A 22,688-nucleotide genomic window follows, 5' to 3' on the forward strand; every position below is an offset into this window, starting at 1 on the left:
AAATTGACTCTTTAACACTGAGGTGATTCAGGTCAATTCCAACAGACTTGTGATGGTGAGAGTCATGTGCATGCAGAGAAAGGTCCATGGGAACTGAATGTGGACCACAACATGGTATTTTCACCTTTTTAATTATTGTTTGCTTGCTTTTTTTCTTTTTTTCATTTTTTCTCTTTTTGATCTGATTTTTCTTGTGCAGCATGATAAATGTAGAAATATGTATAAAAGAATTGTACATGTTTAACATATATTGTATTACTTGTTATCTAGAGGAGAGGGTAGGAAGTTGTAAGGGAGAAAAATTTGGAATACAAGGTTTTTGCAAAGGTGAATGTTAAAAACTATCTTTGTATATATTTTGAAAATAAAAAGCTGTTATTGAGAGAGAGAAAGAGACAGAGACAGAGAGAAAAAGACAGAGACAGAGACAGAGGGGGGGGGGGGGAGGGAGGGAAGCAGGGAGGGAAAGAATGAGGGATGGAGGGAGGAAAGAAGGAAGAAGAAGCAGGAGGAAGTAAGGAAGGGAGGGAAGAAGAAAGAGAAAGTGGGAGGAAGGGAGTAAGAGAAGAAGGAAGAGAAGGAGGAAGGGAAGGGATGAAAGAAGGGAGGGAAGAGGGAAGGAAAGAAGAAGGAACAAGGGAAGGAAGAAGGGAAAAAGAGAAAGGAAGGAAATAGGGAAGGAGGGAAGAAAGGAAAGAAGGAAAGAGGGAAGGAAGGAAGAAGGGAAGGAAGGAAGGAAGAAGGAAAGAGGAAGAAAAGAGGGAGGGAGGAAAGTAGAGAGGAAGAAATGAAGGAAAGAAGGTTGCCCAGTCATCAGTGGGACAGATCCTACTCACAGAAGTTATTGTTTGTCCTCTGTTCTCAAAGAACATAACATCATGACATGCAAGTGAGTTGGATTTAAGTGAGGGAGAGCTATGCAAGGTCACCAGCCTCACTTTCTCCTCCAGAGCCATCTGGGCCCAGTGGCCAGATATAGATCAGGATTACTGGAGTTGGCCCTGGATGCAGGGAGACCTGGGGGTTGGGACTTGCTTCACATACTGTCCTTTAGCAAGGCATTTTGTTTTACCTGGTGTTAGGTCTGAAGAATCCAGACTTGTCCATAAGGTAAGTAGGTTTAACATTTTCTCTTAGTCTCATTACCTTTCTCCCTGTCTCTTATTCTACTCCAGGGATAATTCTACTCTTGGCTCTAGCCCAAGATTTACCCCAAAGGGAGAAAGTAAAAGAGATACTCAGTATACAAAAAGGAATAGGGTTTAAGACAGGTGATTTATTACTATTTGAAGAAAGCAATTATAAGCTGAAGAAAATCATAACATGCCGCAAAGAATTAATAGAACAAAATTCAGTAGCTTGATTTATTACAAGTAAAGTTGAATAAACTTAGAGGCTAATATTCAAATTTCTTTGGAACTTAATATCCCCTCCCCAATACTAATTAGTGATGATACATTCCACTCTTCACTGTCAGATTAAACACAGTGAGGGCCTGGAGGGACAAGGGGAAGAAAAAGAAAAAGTTTCTCTCCCTGATAGAAGGCCATACTATTTAGGCATGTTTTAGCTTCTCCTATCCCTGTCTTTCCCTAGAAGTGTTATCTTAGCTGATTTTTCAAACTCTCCTCAGCCCCAGAGTTTAAGAGTTGGGCAAAAAAATTATGTTGAAAGAATGGCAAGTCATCCTGTGAAGGAACGGAAATCAATCAATAATCAATAAACATTTATTAAGCATTTTCCATATTCTAGGCACTGTCTTAATTGCTGAAGATACCAAAAAAAAAAAAAAAAAAAAAAAAAGCAAAAGATAGTCCCTGCCCTTAAGGAATTTACAGTTGAATAGAGGAGACAACATACAGAGAAATATACTGAAAGCAAGCTTTATATGAGATAAATAGGTAATAATTAACAGTACTAGAATTAAGAGAGATTGGGAAAGGTTTCCTATAAAAGGTAGGATTTTTAGCTAGGACTTAAAACCAGAAAGGTCAGTAGTTGGAATGGAGGAGGGAGAGTGTTCCAGGTATGAGGAACAGCCAGATAGAATATCAGCAGTTGAGAAATTGAGTGTTGAGTGTCTTGTTTATGAAACAGTTAGAAGCCCAGTGTCTTTGGATCAAAGAGTATGTGTCAGAGAGTAAGACATTAGAAGATTGGAAAGGAAGGAGGAGGTTAGATTATGAAGGGTTTTGAATAGTAAATATAAGATTTTAAAATTTGTTCTTAGACGCAATAGAAAACCATTATATTTTATTGGCGGGTGGAAAGGGAAATATGATTAGACCTGTATTTTAGGAAAGTTACAGTAGGTACTAAATGGAGAATGCACTAGAGTGAGAAGAGAATTGAGGCAGGGAGACCCATCAGCAGGTTATACCAGTAATCAAGGCATGTGATAATGAGGGCCTGCTCTGGAATACAAAGACTATTTTAGGAACCCTATGAAAACAGACTGGTCTGGGGAAGAAAAAAATGCTTCCTTAGGTCCCAGAGTTTTCCATATCCTCTCAGACTTCTTTAACTTAAGTAGAATTAAATGGTAGTGATGGGGATCAGGAGTTTGAATCCCCCAAATATATTGGGGTTCTAGGTTGGTGTCATGAGGTGTCTCAAAAGGATTTGTAGGCTTAGACCATCTTTAAATCAACAAAGATTTTATTATTTTGCCATTGACTGATTAACAAAGGGGAGGATGCCATAAGGCAGGCAAAAGTTCTAGACTGCACTTTAACAATTCCGTTTTTTTTTTAATAATTATAACTTTTTATTGACAGAATGCATGCTTGGGTAATTTGTTACAATATTATCCCTTGCACTCACTACTGTTCCGACTTCTTCCTTCCCTCTCTCCTCCCCCTCCCCCAGATGGCAAGCAGTCCTATACATTCACTTTAACAATTCCTAATGAACCCAGCTATAACTAGGAGGAGGGAGAGAATGACCTGATGCCATAAGATAGCTAGATTTCTAATGAACTAGATATAAGATGAGCAGTTTCTGATGAACTGGGAGATTTGAGTTCTTTATAAAAGTAGCCATAACAAAGAAAAAGACAGCATAAGACAGGCAAAGTCCCCAGAGATCTTGCTGCCATAATATAGATGGTTCCTAATGAATCTGCAATGAAGAATAAGTAAGAAATGAAGAGAGAAATAACCTGGGGGGGGGGAGGGGAAGGAGGGAGTTTGCCATCATAGCTTAGTCTTCTGATTGGATATAGTAATTGTGGAATCACAATTTTGTCAAGGCAAGTAATTCAACAAGGGCCCACTGCAGCAAAAGCCTATTTAAGGACAACAAAAATTCACTTAAAGACAAAATAATCCTGTCAATCCTCTATCTACTTGCCTTGGAGATTAAAGGTGGAAATTCAACTAGGGCCCAAAAGCCCACTTAAATTCCATTTAAATTCAAGGAAGGCCCTCTCCTGTTAAAGCCTGGCCTATAAGGAGGGGCACAGGAATGCATCTGAATGCAGATGGCTCTCTTCATCATCACAAACATCAATATTTTCCCATTTTTTAAAATAAAACTTTTTTTGTTAACATGTACATTTATTTTTTTAAAACATATTTCCATATGAATCATATTGGGAGAGAAAAATCAGAACAAAAGAGAAAAATCAGAAGGAAAAAACAAAAGTGAAAATAGTATGCATTGATCCATATTCAGTGTCTATAATTCTATCTCTCAATGCCTAACGAAGGAGGGCACTGGAATGCACCTAGGTACAGATGGCTCTCTCCATCATAACAAATATGTTATTATTTCCCCAGTTTTTTTTTATAAAACTTTTTTGTTATACATGTACATTTATTATTTTTTACATATTTCCATATGAATCATATTGGGAGGGAAAAATCAGAAGAAAAAACAAAAGTGAAAATAGTATGCATTGATCCATATTCAGTGTCTATAGTTCTGTCTTTGAATATACAAGTCAGTACTTTTTCAATGCTTTTTGGGTGGAAAACACCCAAAGTTTATTGGGATTTCCTTGGATTATGAACCTCTGAGAAGAGTCAAGTCTATCATAGTTGATCTTTGTACGATCCCACTGTTGTTGTGTACAATGTTTTTTTGATTCTGCCTGCTTCACTCAACATTAGTTCATGTAAACTTTTCCAGATCTTTCTAAAAACTGCCTGTTCATCATTTTTTATAGAAAAATAATATCCCATTACTTATTGTTTCTTCAGCCATTCTCCAACTGATGGGTATCTACTCAGTTTCCAATTCCACAAAAAGAACTGCTACATTTTTGCATATGTGGCTTCTTTTCCCTTTTTTATGATCTTTTTAGAATACAGATCCAGTAATGACACTTTGATATCCCTTTTGGCATAGTTCCAAATTGCTTTCCAGAATTATTGGATCAGTCCACAACTCCACCAATAGTTGGGAGGACCTGGTCTTTTTGCTGGTCATTCACACTATCAGCAAGGACATTTGAGAAAAGTCAAGGTAGAGGAGGAATCTAGTCCCTCAAGCTCTGCTAGAAAACTTTTTTCTTGGAAATGCTTTTGTCTTTCTATTCCCAAGAACTTTTCTTTTTCTCAAAACTTTGAACTCCCAAGACACTTAAGTTTTCCCTACTAATGGAGGGGAGGGGATTCAAGTTCAGGAGCCAGTGTACACCTTGGAAGACTAAATGAATTTTGTCCACAGGTATAGAGGTTATAGGCATGTGCCATCCTATTTAAGATATAATAACTTAAAAAAAAAAAAGGTTTTATTGCTTATTTTTACACCACTATTTTTTGATCTAATTTCACTCTCTCCACTAAGTTCTCCTTTATAATAAAGAAAAACAATAAAACAGTAAGCTAAACTATTTGATACAATGATCAAGTCTGTAATTCCATATTTACTACCATAGTGTTGCTTCCTATTACTGAGTAGGAAGGAGGATCAGTTCATTGGAATCTCTGAAATTAATATTGATCACCATTTTATCTGACTTTAGCTTCTTTTTAGTGTTGTCTTCATTTATGTTATTGTCATAAAAATGTATATTATTCTCTTGATTTTGTTTTTTCCCTTGCATCATTTCCCCTAATTCTGCCTGTTTCTCCCATAATTCTGTACATGTTTCTCTGATTTCCATCATTTCTTATAATCCATTAATATACAACAACTTCCTCATCCATTTCACAATCCATGGACATTTAATTTGCTTCCAGGTTTTTGTTACCACAAGAATATAGTATGAATGTGTGTGTGTGTGTGTGTGTGTGTGTGTGTGTACTTACACCTTCAAAAATACAAGAGAGAATTTGGCTTCTCAACAATCCATGTGCAAAAGACCTATTTGACTTCTAGTCGAACTTGCTCAATGAGGCAACAATGGGACTTAATCATAGGTTACATTTACAAAATTGTAGAGTCTAGAATAAGGAAAGCTATATTTCTTTTGTCTTCTGCCTTAATCAAACCAAATCTCCAGTGTTTTGTTCAGTTTGGTGTATTTTAGAGAGGATGTTGACAATCTGTAGCATGTCCAGAGGAAGGTAACCAGAAGGGTAAGGGGGACTTGAAACCATGCCCTACAAGGATCAGTTTAAGGAACTGAGAAAAGGCTTATGGGGACATGACAGCTGTCTTCAAGTATTTGAAGGGGTGTCACATTGAGTGATGGAAGAGCTAGGAGTAGGAGATTTGAGCTCAATGTAAGGAAAATTTAGAGCTAAGCAGAAGTAGATTGAACTTTGTCTGGACCTTTTTTTGGAGATAGTAAGGTTCCCATCATTGGAAGTCTTCAGCAGTTTAAGTGACCAGTTGTATGAGGATTTCTACTTATGTATAGGTTGGACTGAGTGACCTCTGAGATTTCTTCTATCTCAGATTTTATGTTTCTGTGATGTTTTGAGACAATGTTTATAGATTTCCCATGTCTAATTTTTATACTTCTCGAATATCTGAACAAAAGTATTATACAAATTAGAACACCACCAATGTTGTATGAGAAAAAAAAATAATGTAGGAAATTGGATTTTTAGAGCCAGAAAGGACTTTATAATTCATGGAAAGAATATTAGATTTAGACTCAGAAGCTCTGATTTTAAATTCTAGCTCTTACATTTCTTACTTCTGTGACCTTGGACATGGTATTTTGAACTAGTTTGTTCATATTTAAAATGAGGGGCTTGAACTAATAGTCTTTAACATAACCTTCCATTTCTTCGTCTGTGGTTCTATGATGCCATGAACCTCTAATTTTATAGATAAGTAAACTGAGACCCAGAGAGATTTAATTCTACTTGGCTTGGAACTCCATGTGGATAGAGATTGAATTTTTTCTAAGTTTTTGTGTCTTACCCAGTGCTTAGATCGGTGGTCTGTAGATATTGAACACTTAATGCATTTTTTTCTCCCATTTATACAACTGCATAGTGAAGGTGTGGTGTTCTTGTTCTTTAAAATATAATGGTTCTCTCTGGGGGAGCAGGTTTCTTGGGGAGGTTTTCTGGAGTTAACATTTTGTAAGGATTCCAACATGAAAGAACCAGAATTATACCATATATTTATCTGCTATACCATGTATTGAATTCTCATACAAATTAGAAAAATAATACTCAGATGAGTTGTCTGATGCCACAGCATAGCATAGATTACTATGATTTCTAATTTACTTTGGAATGTATGAAGATCAGGACTTTGATTTTTTTTTGGGGGGGGGGGCGGGGCGGAGAAAGGGTAAAGATTTCCCTTTTTGATCATACTTAGCTGTATCACTTGAGTACTTCTCTTCCTAGTAGCCCAGAGGGTAGTAGGAACAGTAGAAGGAACACAGGCTCTGAAGTCAGAGATCCTGCATGGGAAGTTTAATGCCCCTGTGATCTTGTGCAAATTGTTTCAATTCCCTTAGCCTCAGTTTTCTTTGAAAAGCGTTTTACATACATTATTTAATTTTAGCCTCACAACAACTCTTTGAGGTAGATAACATAGATACTTTAAAGGTGAAGAAAATGCGTCTCAGGGCGGTTGAGATTATAGTTACAGTTAGTAAGTATCCAAAGTATGATTTTAGACTTAGATTTTCCTGACTCCAAATCCATCATTAGATCCATTGTGACAGGCTAAATATTCACTCTACCTTGCCCACCTTAAGTACCAGCTTTCTAACAGAGAAACCAGAAACAGTAGTGTAATGCATAGTGATGGATTGGAAGTCAAAAAAATTTAGTTTCAAATCCTGTCATAGACATTATCCGTGCGACATTGGTAAGCCCCTTTGTATGTATGCCTCCGTTTCCTCATTTGTAAAATGGAGATAATCAATACCTATCAAGAAATTATTATAAGACACTTCTGGGATACTGTAAGATGTATGCAAACTTTAAAGCCGCGCCCACAGGCTTCCCATGCCAGCGCCACTTTCTTTGCACTTGAGGCTCTGCCGGGCAGGTCGGACACTTCCCCCAACAAAGTATTTTCAACTTCCAACTCCAGCAGTATCCCTCCTGGCCCAGCCCCTGGCCTCTGCACGCGGTCATTACAAGGAGCCACACCGAAGAAGGGTTTCCCCCGCTCTTTTACTCTGCCGCAGTTACGAGGGAATTTGTGGTTGGTGACGCGCAGCCTTAAGAGCCACCTGCAGCGCTTGGCGCGCCAGACTGGGGAGGGATCTGCGGGCTCCAGGCCCGCAGCCGCTGGCCTGGGGGACCCCTGTGGCACGGGAGGCCATGCTGATGTTTTGGCTCCTAGGCGGCCGCGGCCAGCTCCGACTTCTCGGTAAGAACCTCCCCTACCAGAGCCACGCTCCCAATCTCCTTTCTTAGCTCTCCCTTCTTCATTCACTCCACCTCCGCCAGGTCTCCTTTCTTTCTCTCCTGCCTACTTTTTGCCTGCCGCCCCAGTCCCCATGCGCACTCTCTATCCAGCTCCATTTTGCGCTTTCTTTCAAGCGTTCTGCCCCTCTTCTTTGCCTTCCTTTCTTCCCAGATTTTCAGGCGTCTTCCTTGCCCCTCCTCTTTTCATCTGACCCTCCTCATCCGGCCTTCTCCTTTCCCCTCCAATCGCTTCGAACTTTTCCTCCATTTCTTATTTTTTCCTCTCGTTCATTCCCTTTCCTTCCTTTGAAACTCACTCATCTTGCTCTTTCCTCCATCCCAAAGCGGAGTACTCTGATTCCCGGCCATCTCCTCCCAAGTCCCATTCTGTTTAACACCGCCCCCTCCTCCCCATCCTCGTCAGTCCCCTGAGAGACTTCCATCTCTCTCGGTTCCATACCCGCCTGGGGGCACTGTGTGGCCGCGGGAGTTTGGCATCCGGAGTCTGGTAGGAGAAATCGGACTCCGATGTCAGGGTGAGATAGAGCGAACTGTCTCGCTATGGACTTCATGGGAGAGTACAATCGGGAATTGCGTAGGGGCATTCATCCCTCCCTGATGATTTTGGTAATGGAACGAACTGTGGGGAAAAACGTGCTCCTAGAACTCTTTCACCCCAGACCAAAAAAAAAAAAAAAAAAAAAAAAAAAACTTCCCTCAAAAGATTTAAAAAAACAATTATCAGTGAAAACGCTTTGTATACATAGAAATAAAACATACAATTATAATTTAAATATTAAATTATTGTTTCTCCAAATCTCAGTAGTTTCACTCGAATAAGATGAAGCAGCTGTAATGGAAGGGGTTTGGAATTGAGAATTTGGTTTTGAATTGTCTACTATCTGACTGAAAGACTCTTAATTTTCCTGGACCTCAGTTTCCTCATCTGTAAAATAAGGAGGTTAGACTATACTATTTCCAAGTCTTTTCCAGTTTTAAAATGCAGATTTTAGATGGAGAATTCTTTTAAAGAACTGAATTTAAAAAAAAAAAAACTTTCTTTCTCTCATTTTCCTCAGAAAACGGTGTAAATTGCTAAAATCTTTTTTTCTAATCTACTCCAAATCTCAGGAGTTAACTCAAATTGAGACCCTAGGGAAGAGAGATAATGATAAGCCCTGCTCTCAAAGTTAAGTTGGGGGAGGGCACCCTGTATTCATTTAAAAATCTGCTGAATTAAATGATTCTTGGGAATGAGATGAATTAATTCTTCTGTAACATCTGGATTCAATTCAACAATTGTTAAGTGATTATTAAGAGGTTATGTTATAGTGTGGATAAGAGGCCTGTTTTGTTCTGAAGATCTTTCTATTCAATCCTGATATAGTGGAAAGAGTGTTTGTTCAGAAAGCATTGATTCAGTCCTACCTCTAACTCATGAATTAATTGTGTAACCATGGGAAAGTAATTTAATTTCTTAATACTCTAATATTCCTGAAAATCCTCTTAAAAAAAAAAAAAAAACCCTTACTAAATAAGAGATGAATTACCAATCTTCATAGATGGATAGAACTTCCACACTGGGATTTAGCCACATTAATGAATTAGGTCCAGACTAAGTAACTGCTGCTGCTGCTGCTGCTGCTATTGTTACTGCTACTGCTACTGTTGCTGTAACTGCTACTGCTACTACTACTACTATTACTACTGCTTCTACTAGTACTCCTATTGATCCTCTTCTTCCTCTTTCTACTTCTGCTGTTGCTGCTGCTGCTGCTGCTGCTACTACTACTAATACTATTACTACATTCAAGCCTTTGTGATCCTTTTGTGGAGGTTCAATATAGTAGCTCTTGTCCTCAAGGATCTTAAAAAATCTAGTCTGGAAGGAGATATTCATAAAATCTTAATTTAGAAAAATGATAAAGTACATTACAGAATGGATTGTGATTTAAGGAAGGATCACTTCTAGTTGAACCAAGACATGGAATGTAAGCAATCCAAGAGGTAAACATGGAGGAATATTACATTTAATCTTGAGCTGGGGCCTTGAAGAAGGCTTTCAATAGTTGGAGATGGGGGAAATTACATAAAGCTATAAGGTAAATTGTAACCAAATTGTAATGTAGGGCAAAATAATTTTATATTTTATCTACAGAATTGTAGAATATTAGAGGTAGAAGGGGTCTTAGATCATTTACATCCTCACTTTATAAATGAATAAACTAAGAAAAATAAAGTGATTTCTTAAGGTCATCCAGGTAATACATGGTAGAGCCTTCCATATAGGTCTTTGGTTGCTGTTCTGGTTCTTTTTCCACAGTAGCAGAATTGAGTAGGTAGGTCTTGGTAAACTGCTGAAAGGCTTTGATCTAGGGAGTTATGTGATCTTACCAATGCATTTAAAAGATTTGGAGACTATGTAGAATTCTTGGGAATAAGTCTTTTATAGGAAGTTTTCCTTGAATAAATTAATTGGCTATCTTTTCCTTCTACAGAGTAAAAATGAGTTGAAATCTAACCTTAGATATTTCATAGTTGTATGATTCTGGCAAGTAATTTAACCCCTATTACCTTCAGTTCCTTCAATTGAAAAATGAGACACCTGAAAAGTTTAAGTTGGAAGGTATTTCTAAAGGTTATCTAGTCCAAGAGTATCATTTTTATTTGCTTTAGAAGGATCAGTCTAACAAATTATTTTACATTATTTACATTTCTATTTTTTTTTTTTTTTTTTTTGTGCAAGCAAGACTTGTCTTTGGTAGATTGGTGTGATATCAGGGGCACCATTTTATTTTTCTTCAAAATACCTTCTACACCATAATAGCTGTAATTTCACCTGTAGTGCTTCAATTCTTAGATCAAAGCTTTGGCTTCCCAATTAAATATTAATTCCCCTGGGAAGAGGCAGGTCTGTTATTAGATGTTTATGCCTTTATCTGAGTGCAGGAAAGCCGAGCAGATTGGAGAGGCTATAGGATACTGAAGACTAGTTTTACTTACTAAGCATATTTTTCTAGTATCTAGTTTGATTGCTAGGTAGATAATGCTTTGATTTCTCTTCAATCCAAAATACCAAGTGACTATAAGATTCCAACACAAAAGATACATCTGAAAAAAAAAACCATAACTTTTCAACTACAGACCTTGTGGTTGCCTAGAAGAGACTTTCCCCCTCTCCCCTTCCCTCCTCTACCCCCTTCAGCTTCCATCAAATCTTTAGCAAATAATCAATTAAATAACCCTCTTTGGCCCAAAAGTTCTCTTGATTTCATGTACTCAGTGATGGAATGCATGAAATTATCATAAGTGTTGGAGTCTGATCACTATCTTGAGTATCTGCAAATATCAATAGCTTTTGGAAAATTTTCAACTGTTTTATAAGACTTAGTGGGACCAGAGTAAATTAGGGAGAAAAATATCTCCAGCATTCATCCTAAACATCATTATCATTAACAGCAGAAATTTGGAACTTGCCTCAATCTCTCCTCTTATCTGTTTCTTATACTATAGCCAGATTAGCCAAATGTGTTACTCATCCTGGTCTTCATAACAAATCAATCAATCAACAAGTATTATTTGGTACTTATGATATGTAAAGACAAAAAAAATTTAGTCTGCTCTCAAGGAACTTACATTCTAACAGGAATCTATAGTTCTATATTTTATGTCTTATATAAGGCATAAAAACATACAGAATAAATACAAGAATTTGGAAAGGGACTTCACAATGGTGTTTATTGGTGCTAGTGGAACTATTTAATATTCTAAATTGAGGAACTAGTCAACCTAATAGTAAAAATATCTTTTATTTTGCTGTTATGATCATCAGGTAATCTGTTTCTATAAGTTAGTTAACATGCCTTTCATGAAAAAATTTTCTATCTAGATTCCTTTTGTGTGTGTCAATAATCATTAGTAATATTGGTCTATAGTTCTTTTTGCTTTACTCTTTTATGTTTTAAGTATCAATACTATATTTTTCTCAAAAATAATTAGGTAGAGTGCTTTCAGTTTTTGTGTGTCATAGTTATGAATTTTAATGCTTTTAAGTTTTATTTTGCAGTTATTATTTCAACAATGGCATTTGGATCCACTGCAAACCAAGATCTACCTGTGATAAAATGTGTGTTAAATAATCACAAGATCAATGATTCCTCAATAAGGACATCATCAACAACATTTATGGTAAAATAATATTAATAGTTTTTTTAAAAATCAGACAATAGAAGACATTATTCCAGAGACTCTGTTTAGGCTCTGTTCAGCTCCAAAAGCTGTATGGATTTGATCTGTACCTAGACCTAATACCTTTGCATATTAGTTGTTAAGTATGTCATCATGGCACTGTGGAAAGAGAACTACCTCTGGATATAGAGGACTTGGGTTCAAATCCCATCTCTGACAATTATTACCTGTGAGACCTTGTACCAATTATTTAACCTATCTAATCCTCATCTGTAAAATGAACAAAATCACTTTTAAGACCCTTCACAGTTCTAGAATATGAAGTTCTATAGGCACCTGAAATTCAACAGATACAAAACGAGCTAATTATCTTTTTTCTGCTCAGCTTTCCTATTAAGCTAGAGGGTACCAATATCCTTCCAGTTGCCTAGACTGAAGAACTTGATGTCATCCTCAACTCCTCAGTTTGCACTTACCTCACATAATGCAATCTGTGGTCAACTCTTTTTGTTTCTACTATCATGTTTCCCATCTACATTCTACACTCACACTAGAACAAACCCTTAAGACCTCTTGCCTGGATTGTTGAAAGAGATTTTTAATCAGGCTCTTTGCTTCAAGTCTCACCTCACCCTAATCTATCCTCCATTTAATTGTCAATTGATTTTCCTAAATCCCAGATCTGACTCTGTCCTCTAATTAGTGAACTACAGTGACATCTATTCCCTCAGGATCAAATACAAAGTCTGTTGAGCATTTAAAGGCCTTCACAGCTTTGCCCTTTCCTACATTCCCAGTCTTCTTATTACTACCTGCTCTGAATATTGCAGTCTAGCTGGAATAGTTTTCATTGCTTCTTTCTTTTCCATAGTTTTTTAACTGACTAAAGTTTCTCCAACCCTAGAATGTTCTGCTCCCTCATTTCAGCTTCTTCTCTTTCTTGGGTTCCTTCAAGTTTCAGCTCAAATATTACATTTTCTAGAGGACTTTCCCTCTCCTCACTTAGTGATTTCTTTCTACCTTGTATATATCTTTTATATATGTGGTTATTTACATCTTTTCTCCTTGAGGACAGGGACAGTATTTTGTTTTTATTTATATTGATAGGAGTTAGCTCACAGTGCCTGGCATCTAATAAGCTTAGTAAATGTTTCTTGATCTTCAAATTAATCCTATAATGCTGTAGTCATTACTTGAATGAGTGAGAGAGATACATTTGGTTTCATTTATGAAGTATAACATTCAATTAATCTGTAGAATTTAAAAAAAAAAAACACCTGTTTAGTTGTGCCCAACTTTTTAACATCCTATTTGGGATTTTCTTGGCAAAGATACTAAAGTGGTTTGCCAACTTATTTTACAGGTGAGAAAACCAAGATAAACAGGGTTAAATAACTTATCTGGGGTCACATAGCTGGTAAGTATCTGAGGATAGATTTGTACAATGGTCTAACTGACTCTAAGACCAGAATCAATCCACTGAGTCATGTAGTTGTCCCCCAAAAAACACTATATTAAAAAATTCATTAATACATTGGTGACATTGCAAATTCAGACCTATAAAACCACTTGGAAATTCAAACATTAATATTGAGTCCCTTCTCTTACATTGAGAAGAGTAGCTAAGAAAAGATAAAGATAAAAACTCAGAATTTTAGAGGTACTAGAGTCTTCTCTCCCCTCTTTATCTCTCTGTATCTGAATCTGTTTGTCTGTTTCTTCAGTCAAATATTTCCATCTAGCTGGGAGAATGTGTTCTATGAATCCAGAAGCCTGGGTTGTTGGGGGGTGAGGATAATCGTCCCTGCCACAGAACGAACATAGGTCCACTACTTTTCTAGAACAAAGATTAATAAATGAGACAAATGATGGAACTACATATAGTCTTAGACAGTAGCCTGGATCAGTGAAAAGCTAAATTATTTGTCTAGGGTCATACAGTGTGTCAGAGATGGGACTTGAATCTAGATCTTTCTCTCAGACCAGCTCACTATCTTCTTCTATACCTAGCTGCTTCATGTACATATATATATATATATATATATATATATACATATATATATATATATGTATATATATATATATATATACATACTTAAATAACTGAGTGAAAAAAAATTATTACAAAGATAACTTTTCCTTTAAAAAATTGAACCATATAAAGGACAAACCTCAGAATCAGGAAAATCTGGGCTCAAATTCAGTCTCTGGAACATATTGACTCTATGCAAGTTCCTTAATCTTGGGCAAGCACTTAACTTTTAAATGCTCTAGAGTACTCTCTTAAGGCCATCATTTTCAGAATTCACTCATCTAAATTGGTAGAGGGCTCCGGAATTCTTGGTTCTTTTTTAAAAAAAAGATGTTATTTAAACTAATAAAATTAGAGATTAAAAACAAATAGTAACAGATAATAGTGAGACCTGATGTCCTGAGCAGCTATTTCTGATAGACTAAATATTAAATTATCTAGTTCTTGAACCAGGATAAAATGTAGAAAGAATTCTGTTCTTGCCCTTGCTTCTAGAACGGGGCCATTTGTATACCAGTAAGACAGCCTGCTCTGTTTTTGGATTGTTTGCCCTGGTCAGGCTTATTCTGGACCTCACTGACTTTAGCCCTTATACAAGCCCTATAAAAGAGCAATTGCTGTTGAGAAGCAGAAAGAGAAGCATATGTTGATCAAGTACAAATGTTAAACAAAAAACTTAGGCAACTTACGAGAAGCCAAGGTAAATGGAGTTAAGTAAGTTCTCCAAAATAAGACAGCTAGTAAATGTCTAAGGCCAGGTTTGAACTCAGAAGGAGAAATTTTCCTGACTTAGATGTGACATTCTATCCATTGTACAACTTATCTGCCCCAAGATATTTTACAGACATGATGAGAACATAAAACTACAGATATATGTTACCATATATCCATACCAAAATACACATCCAGCCCGTGTTCAAGAAAAAAGAGATCCAACCTTTTTTTTTTTTTTTTTTAAATGAAGTGTTTCTTTGCTCCATACCATAAGGAATAAATATAATATATTTGAAGCCAGAGACATGGATTCAACTTCTGACCCTTTTACAAATTTGTTGATTAGCAAATCACTTAACCTCTCTGGTTTTTATTTCCTCATCTCTAATAGAAGTCACTTGAAATGATTCATTCAGAGATAGCAATCCATGAATTTATGAAGCCTCTTTCAGCCTTGAATCTCATGATTCCGTGAGACTTGACAGTGGATGCATTGTAGGTAGTATAAAACAGAAACTACTGCTTCACCCACTTTCATTGCCCTCACTAACATCTGTGACAGCAAAATATTAGATCCAAGAAATTATTATAGATTTCTAATTCTTGTTGACTCGGTTTCCATGCTATTCTTAAGCACTGTAGTGTGTGTTTCTTATCAATAAACTACCATTTGTTTACCTCTTTTGAATATTGTAATAATTAATTAATGCTTATGAAATTATTTGAAGATGCAATTAAAAGTAGTTTTTAAACTTTTTAGCTTTTTATTATATTACATACATGTTATATATTATACTATATGCATATATATTCTAGACAATGAGGCTAAGTGTTTTGTGATATGAAAAATTTAAGTATTCAATACAATTGTTGTTTAAGATATGGCCATAGTCTTAACTACTGCCATTTGTATGAATTTGTTTATTTTGCAATGCAGGCATCAAATCTAATGAAAGACCTTGGATGTTCCTTGAGACCTGAAAGCCCAGGAATTGTATATGAAGCATCTGAGAGAGTTGAAGTAGATATTTTTGCAGCCATTACATTGCAAGTGATTTTGAGTATCCCAGGGAACATTTCATGTACTTGGTTCTTTAAGAATAGCTCAACTGATTGCCAACCTCAGTTTGATTTACAAAACAGGTAAGCAGAGAGATAAACACACAAGAACAGCCTTTCTTGCCCCCAAATGTAGTTCATTTGTAATTTCTTAAAGTTTCTTTTAATACCTGCATGAAACTATTTCACTGGAGGGAGGAATGAAATAGAAAGTCCCTACACCAAACAGTGATCTCTATATAAATTAATAAAAAGTATTATGGAATTTCCTGGTATTCAGAAAGATTAAGCAATATATCTATGGTCAGTCATAAAGTTAGTGTCAGAAGCAGAATCTGAACCCAGGTCTTCTTTATTTTCTTTGAATCTGAGTCCAGAAGTCTACCTATTACTCTATTGCCTCTCATTGAATAAAAAGTGATATATAAATTTAAATTCTAGAAAACTAGTGCATGATCTAGACAAATTTAAACTTGTATACACTTTATAAAAAACCTTCCAGATTGGCCAAGAGCTGGAGGCAAGAGCTTTCCATGGAGTAGACTTCAGGCCAGCAGGGCTTAATAATTGTTCATTACTTTAGATTTGTCTGTATGTGTAGTGAGTGGTGTGAACCTATTCAATTTCAGTGCTAACTGAAGTGAGAAAGTGAGTCAAGTGAAGTAGCGAGGAGCCAGAAGCAAGTGGATGGTTGGATGAAACTAAAGGAGAAACTTAGGGCCACAGAGGCAAGAGGCTTATCCAGAGAATATCATCAGTGCAGTAATATTAAAATCCAAAGGACAGAATAAACAAGCCTCGACTAAGGTCTGTCGAGAGCTCAAGAAACTGGATCTCCAAATGGTTACAAGACTTTGAAGGCCATTTAGTTCTCATTTTACTGATGAAGAGACTCAGGACAAAGACCATTTTGTCCTTTTCAGTCCTATATTCTAGAGCTAACAACACGTTTCCAGTCTTGACTATTTCAGCACATGCAGATTTCGTATGTGGACAGCTCCCCACCACTGCTGAGGTTTTCTGTATTGGAAACACCTATATTTGTATAGTGGCTGACAAACTAAAAGTTGATAAAAGAAGACTCTCTGGTTTGTTCAGAGAATGTGCTGGAATATCTTATTTTTTTAAGTGATTGTTGTCCCTAAGTGACAAATATTTGCAACCCTTCATTTTAGTTACATTCATAGGTAACTCCAAAGGATAAGGCTACTGCTGTTTAAATCTTTTGTAATATATGATTTTTTTTTTTTTTTTTACAATATGTCAGGAAGGATTTGGACTCTCTGTGACAAACTTTTCATTTTTATTCTTCCTCTAAACCAAAATTTAATTGTTTCAGAGATTATTTTCCAATTGAAATGTAACTTGCTGTAGTGGAAAATATCCCTCAGAAAGAGTTAAAAGACTGCTTCCATCTAGCTGTGTGAATTTGGGCAAATCCCTTCATATCTCTAGTCCTCTGATTCTTCATTTGTAAAATGAGAATTACAAGATGATCCCTAAGATCCTTTTCATCTCTAAAATTCTTTGAGTTTTACTTCCCTTTTCTCCCCATTACTGCTGTCACTCCTTAAAGACCAATTGTGACAGATGTGAAGGACCGATAGGATCCAATCCATCTGTATCATCTTATTAGTACTAACTACTCCACCTCCCTCTCCAAACACATAGGGAACTATTTGGTGTATTACAGCAATCATTCTATAGAGAAGAAAATACTTTTGTAGGAGTACAATGCTCAATAGTGATCTAATGACTTGAGAAAGGAAAAGAGCTTCCATCTCTGAAATGTATTATTATCCACAAGGGAACAACCTAGACAGCAGAATGTGTGTGTGTACACACATACATACATACATTAACATTTTCATATATATGTATGTATAAATATATATTGTGGTTGTGAATTGCATGTAGAGAAGAGGTCAATCAGTGTTCAAGGTAAATTAAATCAGTAACTTTTTCAGGCCAGTGCACATGCTTTTGAAGTTTTGTTCCAGATCTTTGGACACATTCACTTTCTTTTCCTCTTTTGAAGTACTTTTCAGATTGATGTGGCATAGTTACTTTTTTAAAATTTGAGTTAAAATGAAGAACTTTATTAACATCTGAAGGCTTATTGCTTAAAGGCATGCTACTAAAAAATCTTACTGACATGTCCACAATCTTTTCATCAGATTATGGTGAAAAGCAAAAAAGAAAACTGAGAGTTCTTTCCCTTAGTGTGTGTGTGTGTGTGTGTGTGTTTGGGTGGTGAAATGTTTACCTGAGAGAAACTACCTGCATTAATTCTTGACATTGACTTCAGTTGGATTGAATTGAGTGCTTTTTCTTTACACATAGACACACAAACACAGACACACACACACACACACACACACACACACACAATTTTACTTTGTTAAAAAACAAACTAGTGGAATCAAAGAATTTTAGAATTAGCTTTTATTTCATAGTTACTGGACTAGTCTTAGAGATATTCATAATCTGTTCATGAGTTCACAAAGAGTTCTCCTTGTAGGACTGCAAAACATCCTGGGGGGGTATGGATGACTCAAACCCAGAACATCACCACTACATGATAAAACACATGTCCTACTGACTTACTAGCAACATCATTTTTGAATATAAATGTCAGTCTATAATAATTTTGCATGTATATTTATGTATGTGTAGTGCATGATGTGGATGTCCTAAAGACCAAATAGAGTGAGTGCAATTCCAAGTTTATTTAATTTACTACTAAGGAATAACTTGAGAGTCACCACTGACTCTGCAACAATACTCTTCTTTTAAAATTCACTCAAGATAATAATCACCACTGCTAGTTTTGAAAAGGTGAGACTACTTGGACTAATTCTTAAGAAATGTCAGACAAATGTCAGAAAAGGAATAAAGAAAAAGGAACAAAAGGAGCAGTGAGAAGAGACAGAAAAGTAAAACAAAAGTGAGGACTTTATTATTTCATAATGACTGTCATCTATAATATCTCCCTACTTAATTTCTAGTGGTTTGTGTCTAGGGATCAAGAAACTTTAAAAACTTATTTTATGTTAATAGCAATTCTATTCTGTGACTAAGGAGTTGTAGTTAAGATTAAGGAGCTAGTGGCAATGATTCTTTTGGACAAGGAACAGCTAGGTGGTGCACCAAATAGAACACTAAACTAGAACTGTAGTCAAGAAGACCTTACTTCAAATCTGGATTTAGATATTTAATAGCTGTGTAACCCTAAGTCACTTAGCCATGTTTGCCTTAGTTTCCTCATCTGTAAAAAGAGCTAGAGAAGGAAATGACAAACCACTTCAGTATTTTTGCCAAGAAAACTCAAATGGGGTTATGAAGAGCCAGACACAACTGACATGACTCAACAACAACAAAATCTTAGTTATTATTATGATTTATTGTTGTTATTAGTTATAGCTCCTGAACTTATTCCTGAACCCATTACCATTACCCATTTGCCCATAATAGTCACAATGTGTGACAACCTGTCATTATCCACATAGGCTGACTTCAGGTTTACATTTACATATCTAAGCAAGGGTAAGGAGTCATCTGATTTGTTAATCTGGTATCTTGTGAGATACAGGAAAGGTCTTCTAAAGGTCCCATTTGCCTGCAGGTCACCAGAGGAAGTGGGAGTGAAACTACTTTAAAGACCCCTGCTAGTCCAGTCCTCACTTCAAATGAGCTATAGTCTTTAGAACTTCTTTGTTATTAATCAGTTAGGTATTAGGTCAATAAATACTTAATAAGAACAAAGTTGTCACCTGAAGGAATGGGTAAAACTGACTTTTTAGATTTAGGGATTTAGGAATATTTACATTATCTAACAGGATGAAAAAAACATTTATGTAGGGCTCTTGTAGTCAGGCACTTGTGTTAAATATTGGAAGTAGATCCTATGTATAATGGGTATTGCATTTCTTGCTTTCTCAGTGGATGGAGAGGGAACTGAAGAGAGGGAAAAAATTGGAACTAAAAATAAAAATAAATTAGAATGGGAGGTATAAACTAGTGTTAAACATTCAAGTTTCATAGAATTTGTGAGTTTTTCCAGTAAGATGCAAATTAACTATGTAGGTCTATTTCAAAAACAAAGATTATGTAAATTTTATAGTTTATTTAAATAACATCTGGTAAGGTTTGAAGGGAGAACTAAATGCATAGTTATACTGTGACAAAGGAAAATGTTCCTTGAAAAGAAGTGTACAAAAACTTTTGATTGTTAAAAATTATTCTGGACTTTATCTGATTGTTTTCCTCTAGAGAAATATTTCTTTGAAATTTTAATAGGACTTAGTGGGAAAATATTTCATGTTCACACAACACCTAAGGAATAATTTTGGTGAATAATAAAATGAGATTCAACTTCACTATGCTTCCTAGTCTTATGATTAGATAGCCACCTTTATTTCCCTGGATGTATTTATAGGGGACACACGATTGTGGGCAAGATCTGAACATGAGTAGCAGTGAACTGAATTTGAGTGTATCTAGTTCCAAATCATTACTGTTAGATCAAGTTAGGTCAATTTGGACAAGTAGATCTCTAGTTTTCTCATCTGTAAAATGAAAAGGTTAGTTTAATTAAGTGCTTAGTTTGTCTTTTTTTTTTTTTTTTTGTGGAGAATTATTTTGTAGCTCTTCAAAAACTTGAGATTCCTCTGTTTGTGGGAAAGAAGATTACTTCTGCTATGCTGAAAGTAGTGCCATATATGTATGTAAGCATGCATGTATGTATATGTGTGGAGGGAGGAGGAAAGGAAGAGGCAGCTGCTCTTAAAACCAATGGGATCTTTTGATCAAAACACTTTTATCTGTAGTGGTAACTTTTGGGAATGGGGTTATGGTGATTACTTCTTCCCCTTAATCGCTTGATTAGGGCTTCACAAATGACCAGTTGACCTGAGTTGAATTGCTGGAAATTCCTGAACTTTACGACTAGTAAGGTAGCTTCTAATAATAAAATGCAATTATTCTGTTCAATGTCTCTAAGTTTTCTTACCCTAGAAGAAAACTATGTCTAGATTTAGGGATACTAAATATCATAAACCAAACCCCCTATTTTACAAAGTAACCAACCAAGGCCAGGAGAATTAAAGAACTTGTTCAAGGTCTTATAAGTTACAAGTGTCAAAGCTGATTTCAAATGTAGGTTCTTTGCAAATTATCCAAAATCTTAATTTCTACATAGGTAATCATAATCACCAAACAATTATCTCTCTTTCCAAAAGCTCATTTAAAAATAGATGAAATTACTTGTTAATGAGGATGCTAGAATAGTCATGTTAGAAGATAGATTTCTGTAGCTCATACTCAAAAGTAGTTCCGCTGTGCAACAATGAGAAGCTCTACAATTAAGAGTATTATATTTATTAATAGTTCTTTTGTGAGTGCTCAGTTGATTATATTATTAGAGAAAGAGTATATCTTTTAGCTGTAGGGAATGTGGTAAACCCAAGTTTTTATTTTTTTATCTTTATGTCTTTTTTATCTACTTCTCTTCTTGTACTTTATATTCCACCCAAAATAGACTAACTCCATCTTTCATTCATATTGTCTCCTTTCTCTGGAATTTTGCTAAAACCATTTCTTATTCCTGACTAGGCTATTGATACCCTTCCTAATCTCCTGGATCCTGAGAATTACTTTCCTTCTTTCAAGGTTAAACCTAAGGCCACCTGTTCTATAAAACTTTCCTTGAAAACAATCTCTTCTTCATTATAATGTAAATTTCTTGATAATATGGATCATTTTATTATGTATTTTTTTCACTCACCCCTAGCAAAGTGCCTCATACATAACAAATCCTTAATATATGCTTCCTGACTCTTGATTGATTTCTCCCTACTCCAATTTCTCGTTCAGCTATAAATAAAGTATTTCTTTAGTTATTATGAACACAAAGTTGTCAAACAACACAGTTACTGCCCTCTGAAATGAGGGATTTTGAATTTCTACAAATAAATATTGTATAAAGTAAAATGTAATAAAGGCTAAAGAAAGATCCAAACAAGAAAATTTTGAAAAGGAAGAGATCAATTTTAGCTAGGATAAAGTATAGGTGTGTGTGTGTGTGTGTGTGTGTGTGTGTGTGTGTAGTAGTAGTAGTAGTAGTAGTAATAGTAGTAGTAGTAGTAGTAGTAGTAGTAGTAGTAGTAGTAGCAGTAGTAGTAGTAATAGTAGTAGTAGTAGTGTAGGTTGGGGTGGAATCAGAGAAGGATTGACAGAGGTCTTGATACTTGTTTGGGCTTTGGGAGAAAAGGATTTCAATAAGTAGAAATGAAGCCAGCAGCAGTCCAGACATAAAGTACACAAATGCATGGGAGTAGGAGATGGCAAGAAAAAATTAAGGAATAGCTTAGTCCAATTTGGCTGAAATATATAATAGCATTAAAGATAATAGTATGAAATAAAACTTTAAGGTAGTGAAAAGCCTTAAATGCCAAGGTAAGGAGTTGACACTTGATCCTAGAGGCCATAGGAACCCTGAAGGGTTTTTGAACAATAGAAGGACATAGTCAGATCTATTAATTTTAGGAAGATTATTTTTGGAAGCTGTGTATAGAATGGATTGGAGCAGGAGGGAGCATAAAGGCAGAGAAATTAGTGAAGGGGCTATTGCAATAATCCAGTTGAAGAGTGATAGAGGTTTAAATCAGGGAGGTGGCAGTGTGAGGGGATTGGAAAGTAGAGAACAATGTGAGCTATTGTTTGGTAGAATTAGAGTATTTGATAATTAATTGTATATAGGCAGAATGAAGGAAAGGGAAAAGATGAACATAATTTGAGATTTCAAAGCTAGATGAGGAACAGTTTCAGTAGCATTAGCAGTGCCATTACAATGGAGTAGAATGAGAAATGAATGTGAAGTTAGAAAGTAGGGTACATAATCTGAATTTTGCCTGTCCTTC

General features: G+C 35.8%; 1 protein-coding gene across 3 annotated transcripts in view; it reads left to right on the forward strand.

The window, feature by feature from the left end:
• Positions 1 to 22,688, forward strand: part of FLT3 (fms related receptor tyrosine kinase 3) — a 124,763-nt gene that overhangs the window by 40,401 nt on the left and 61,674 nt on the right. For 2 of the 3 annotated variants that reach the window (XM_031960748.1, XM_031960749.1), the window contains exons 1-3: positions 7,397 to 7,737; positions 11,842 to 11,963; positions 15,647 to 15,852. In XM_031960748.1, coding sequence (XP_031816608.1) covers positions 7,689 to 7,737; positions 11,842 to 11,963; positions 15,647 to 15,852 — 377 coding nt within the window. In that variant the 5' untranslated portion in view covers positions 7,397 to 7,688. Of the gene's footprint in view, positions 1 to 7,396; positions 7,738 to 11,841; positions 11,964 to 15,646; positions 15,853 to 22,688 lie in introns of those variants that run through there. The other variant, XM_031960750.1, reaches the window with a different exon arrangement.

The sequence above is a fragment of the Sarcophilus harrisii genome, chromosome 3 (genome assembly GCF_902635505.1).
Source record: "Sarcophilus harrisii chromosome 3, mSarHar1.11, whole genome shotgun sequence".
Classification (NCBI taxonomy): Eukaryota; Metazoa; Chordata; class Mammalia; order Dasyuromorphia; family Dasyuridae; genus Sarcophilus; species Sarcophilus harrisii.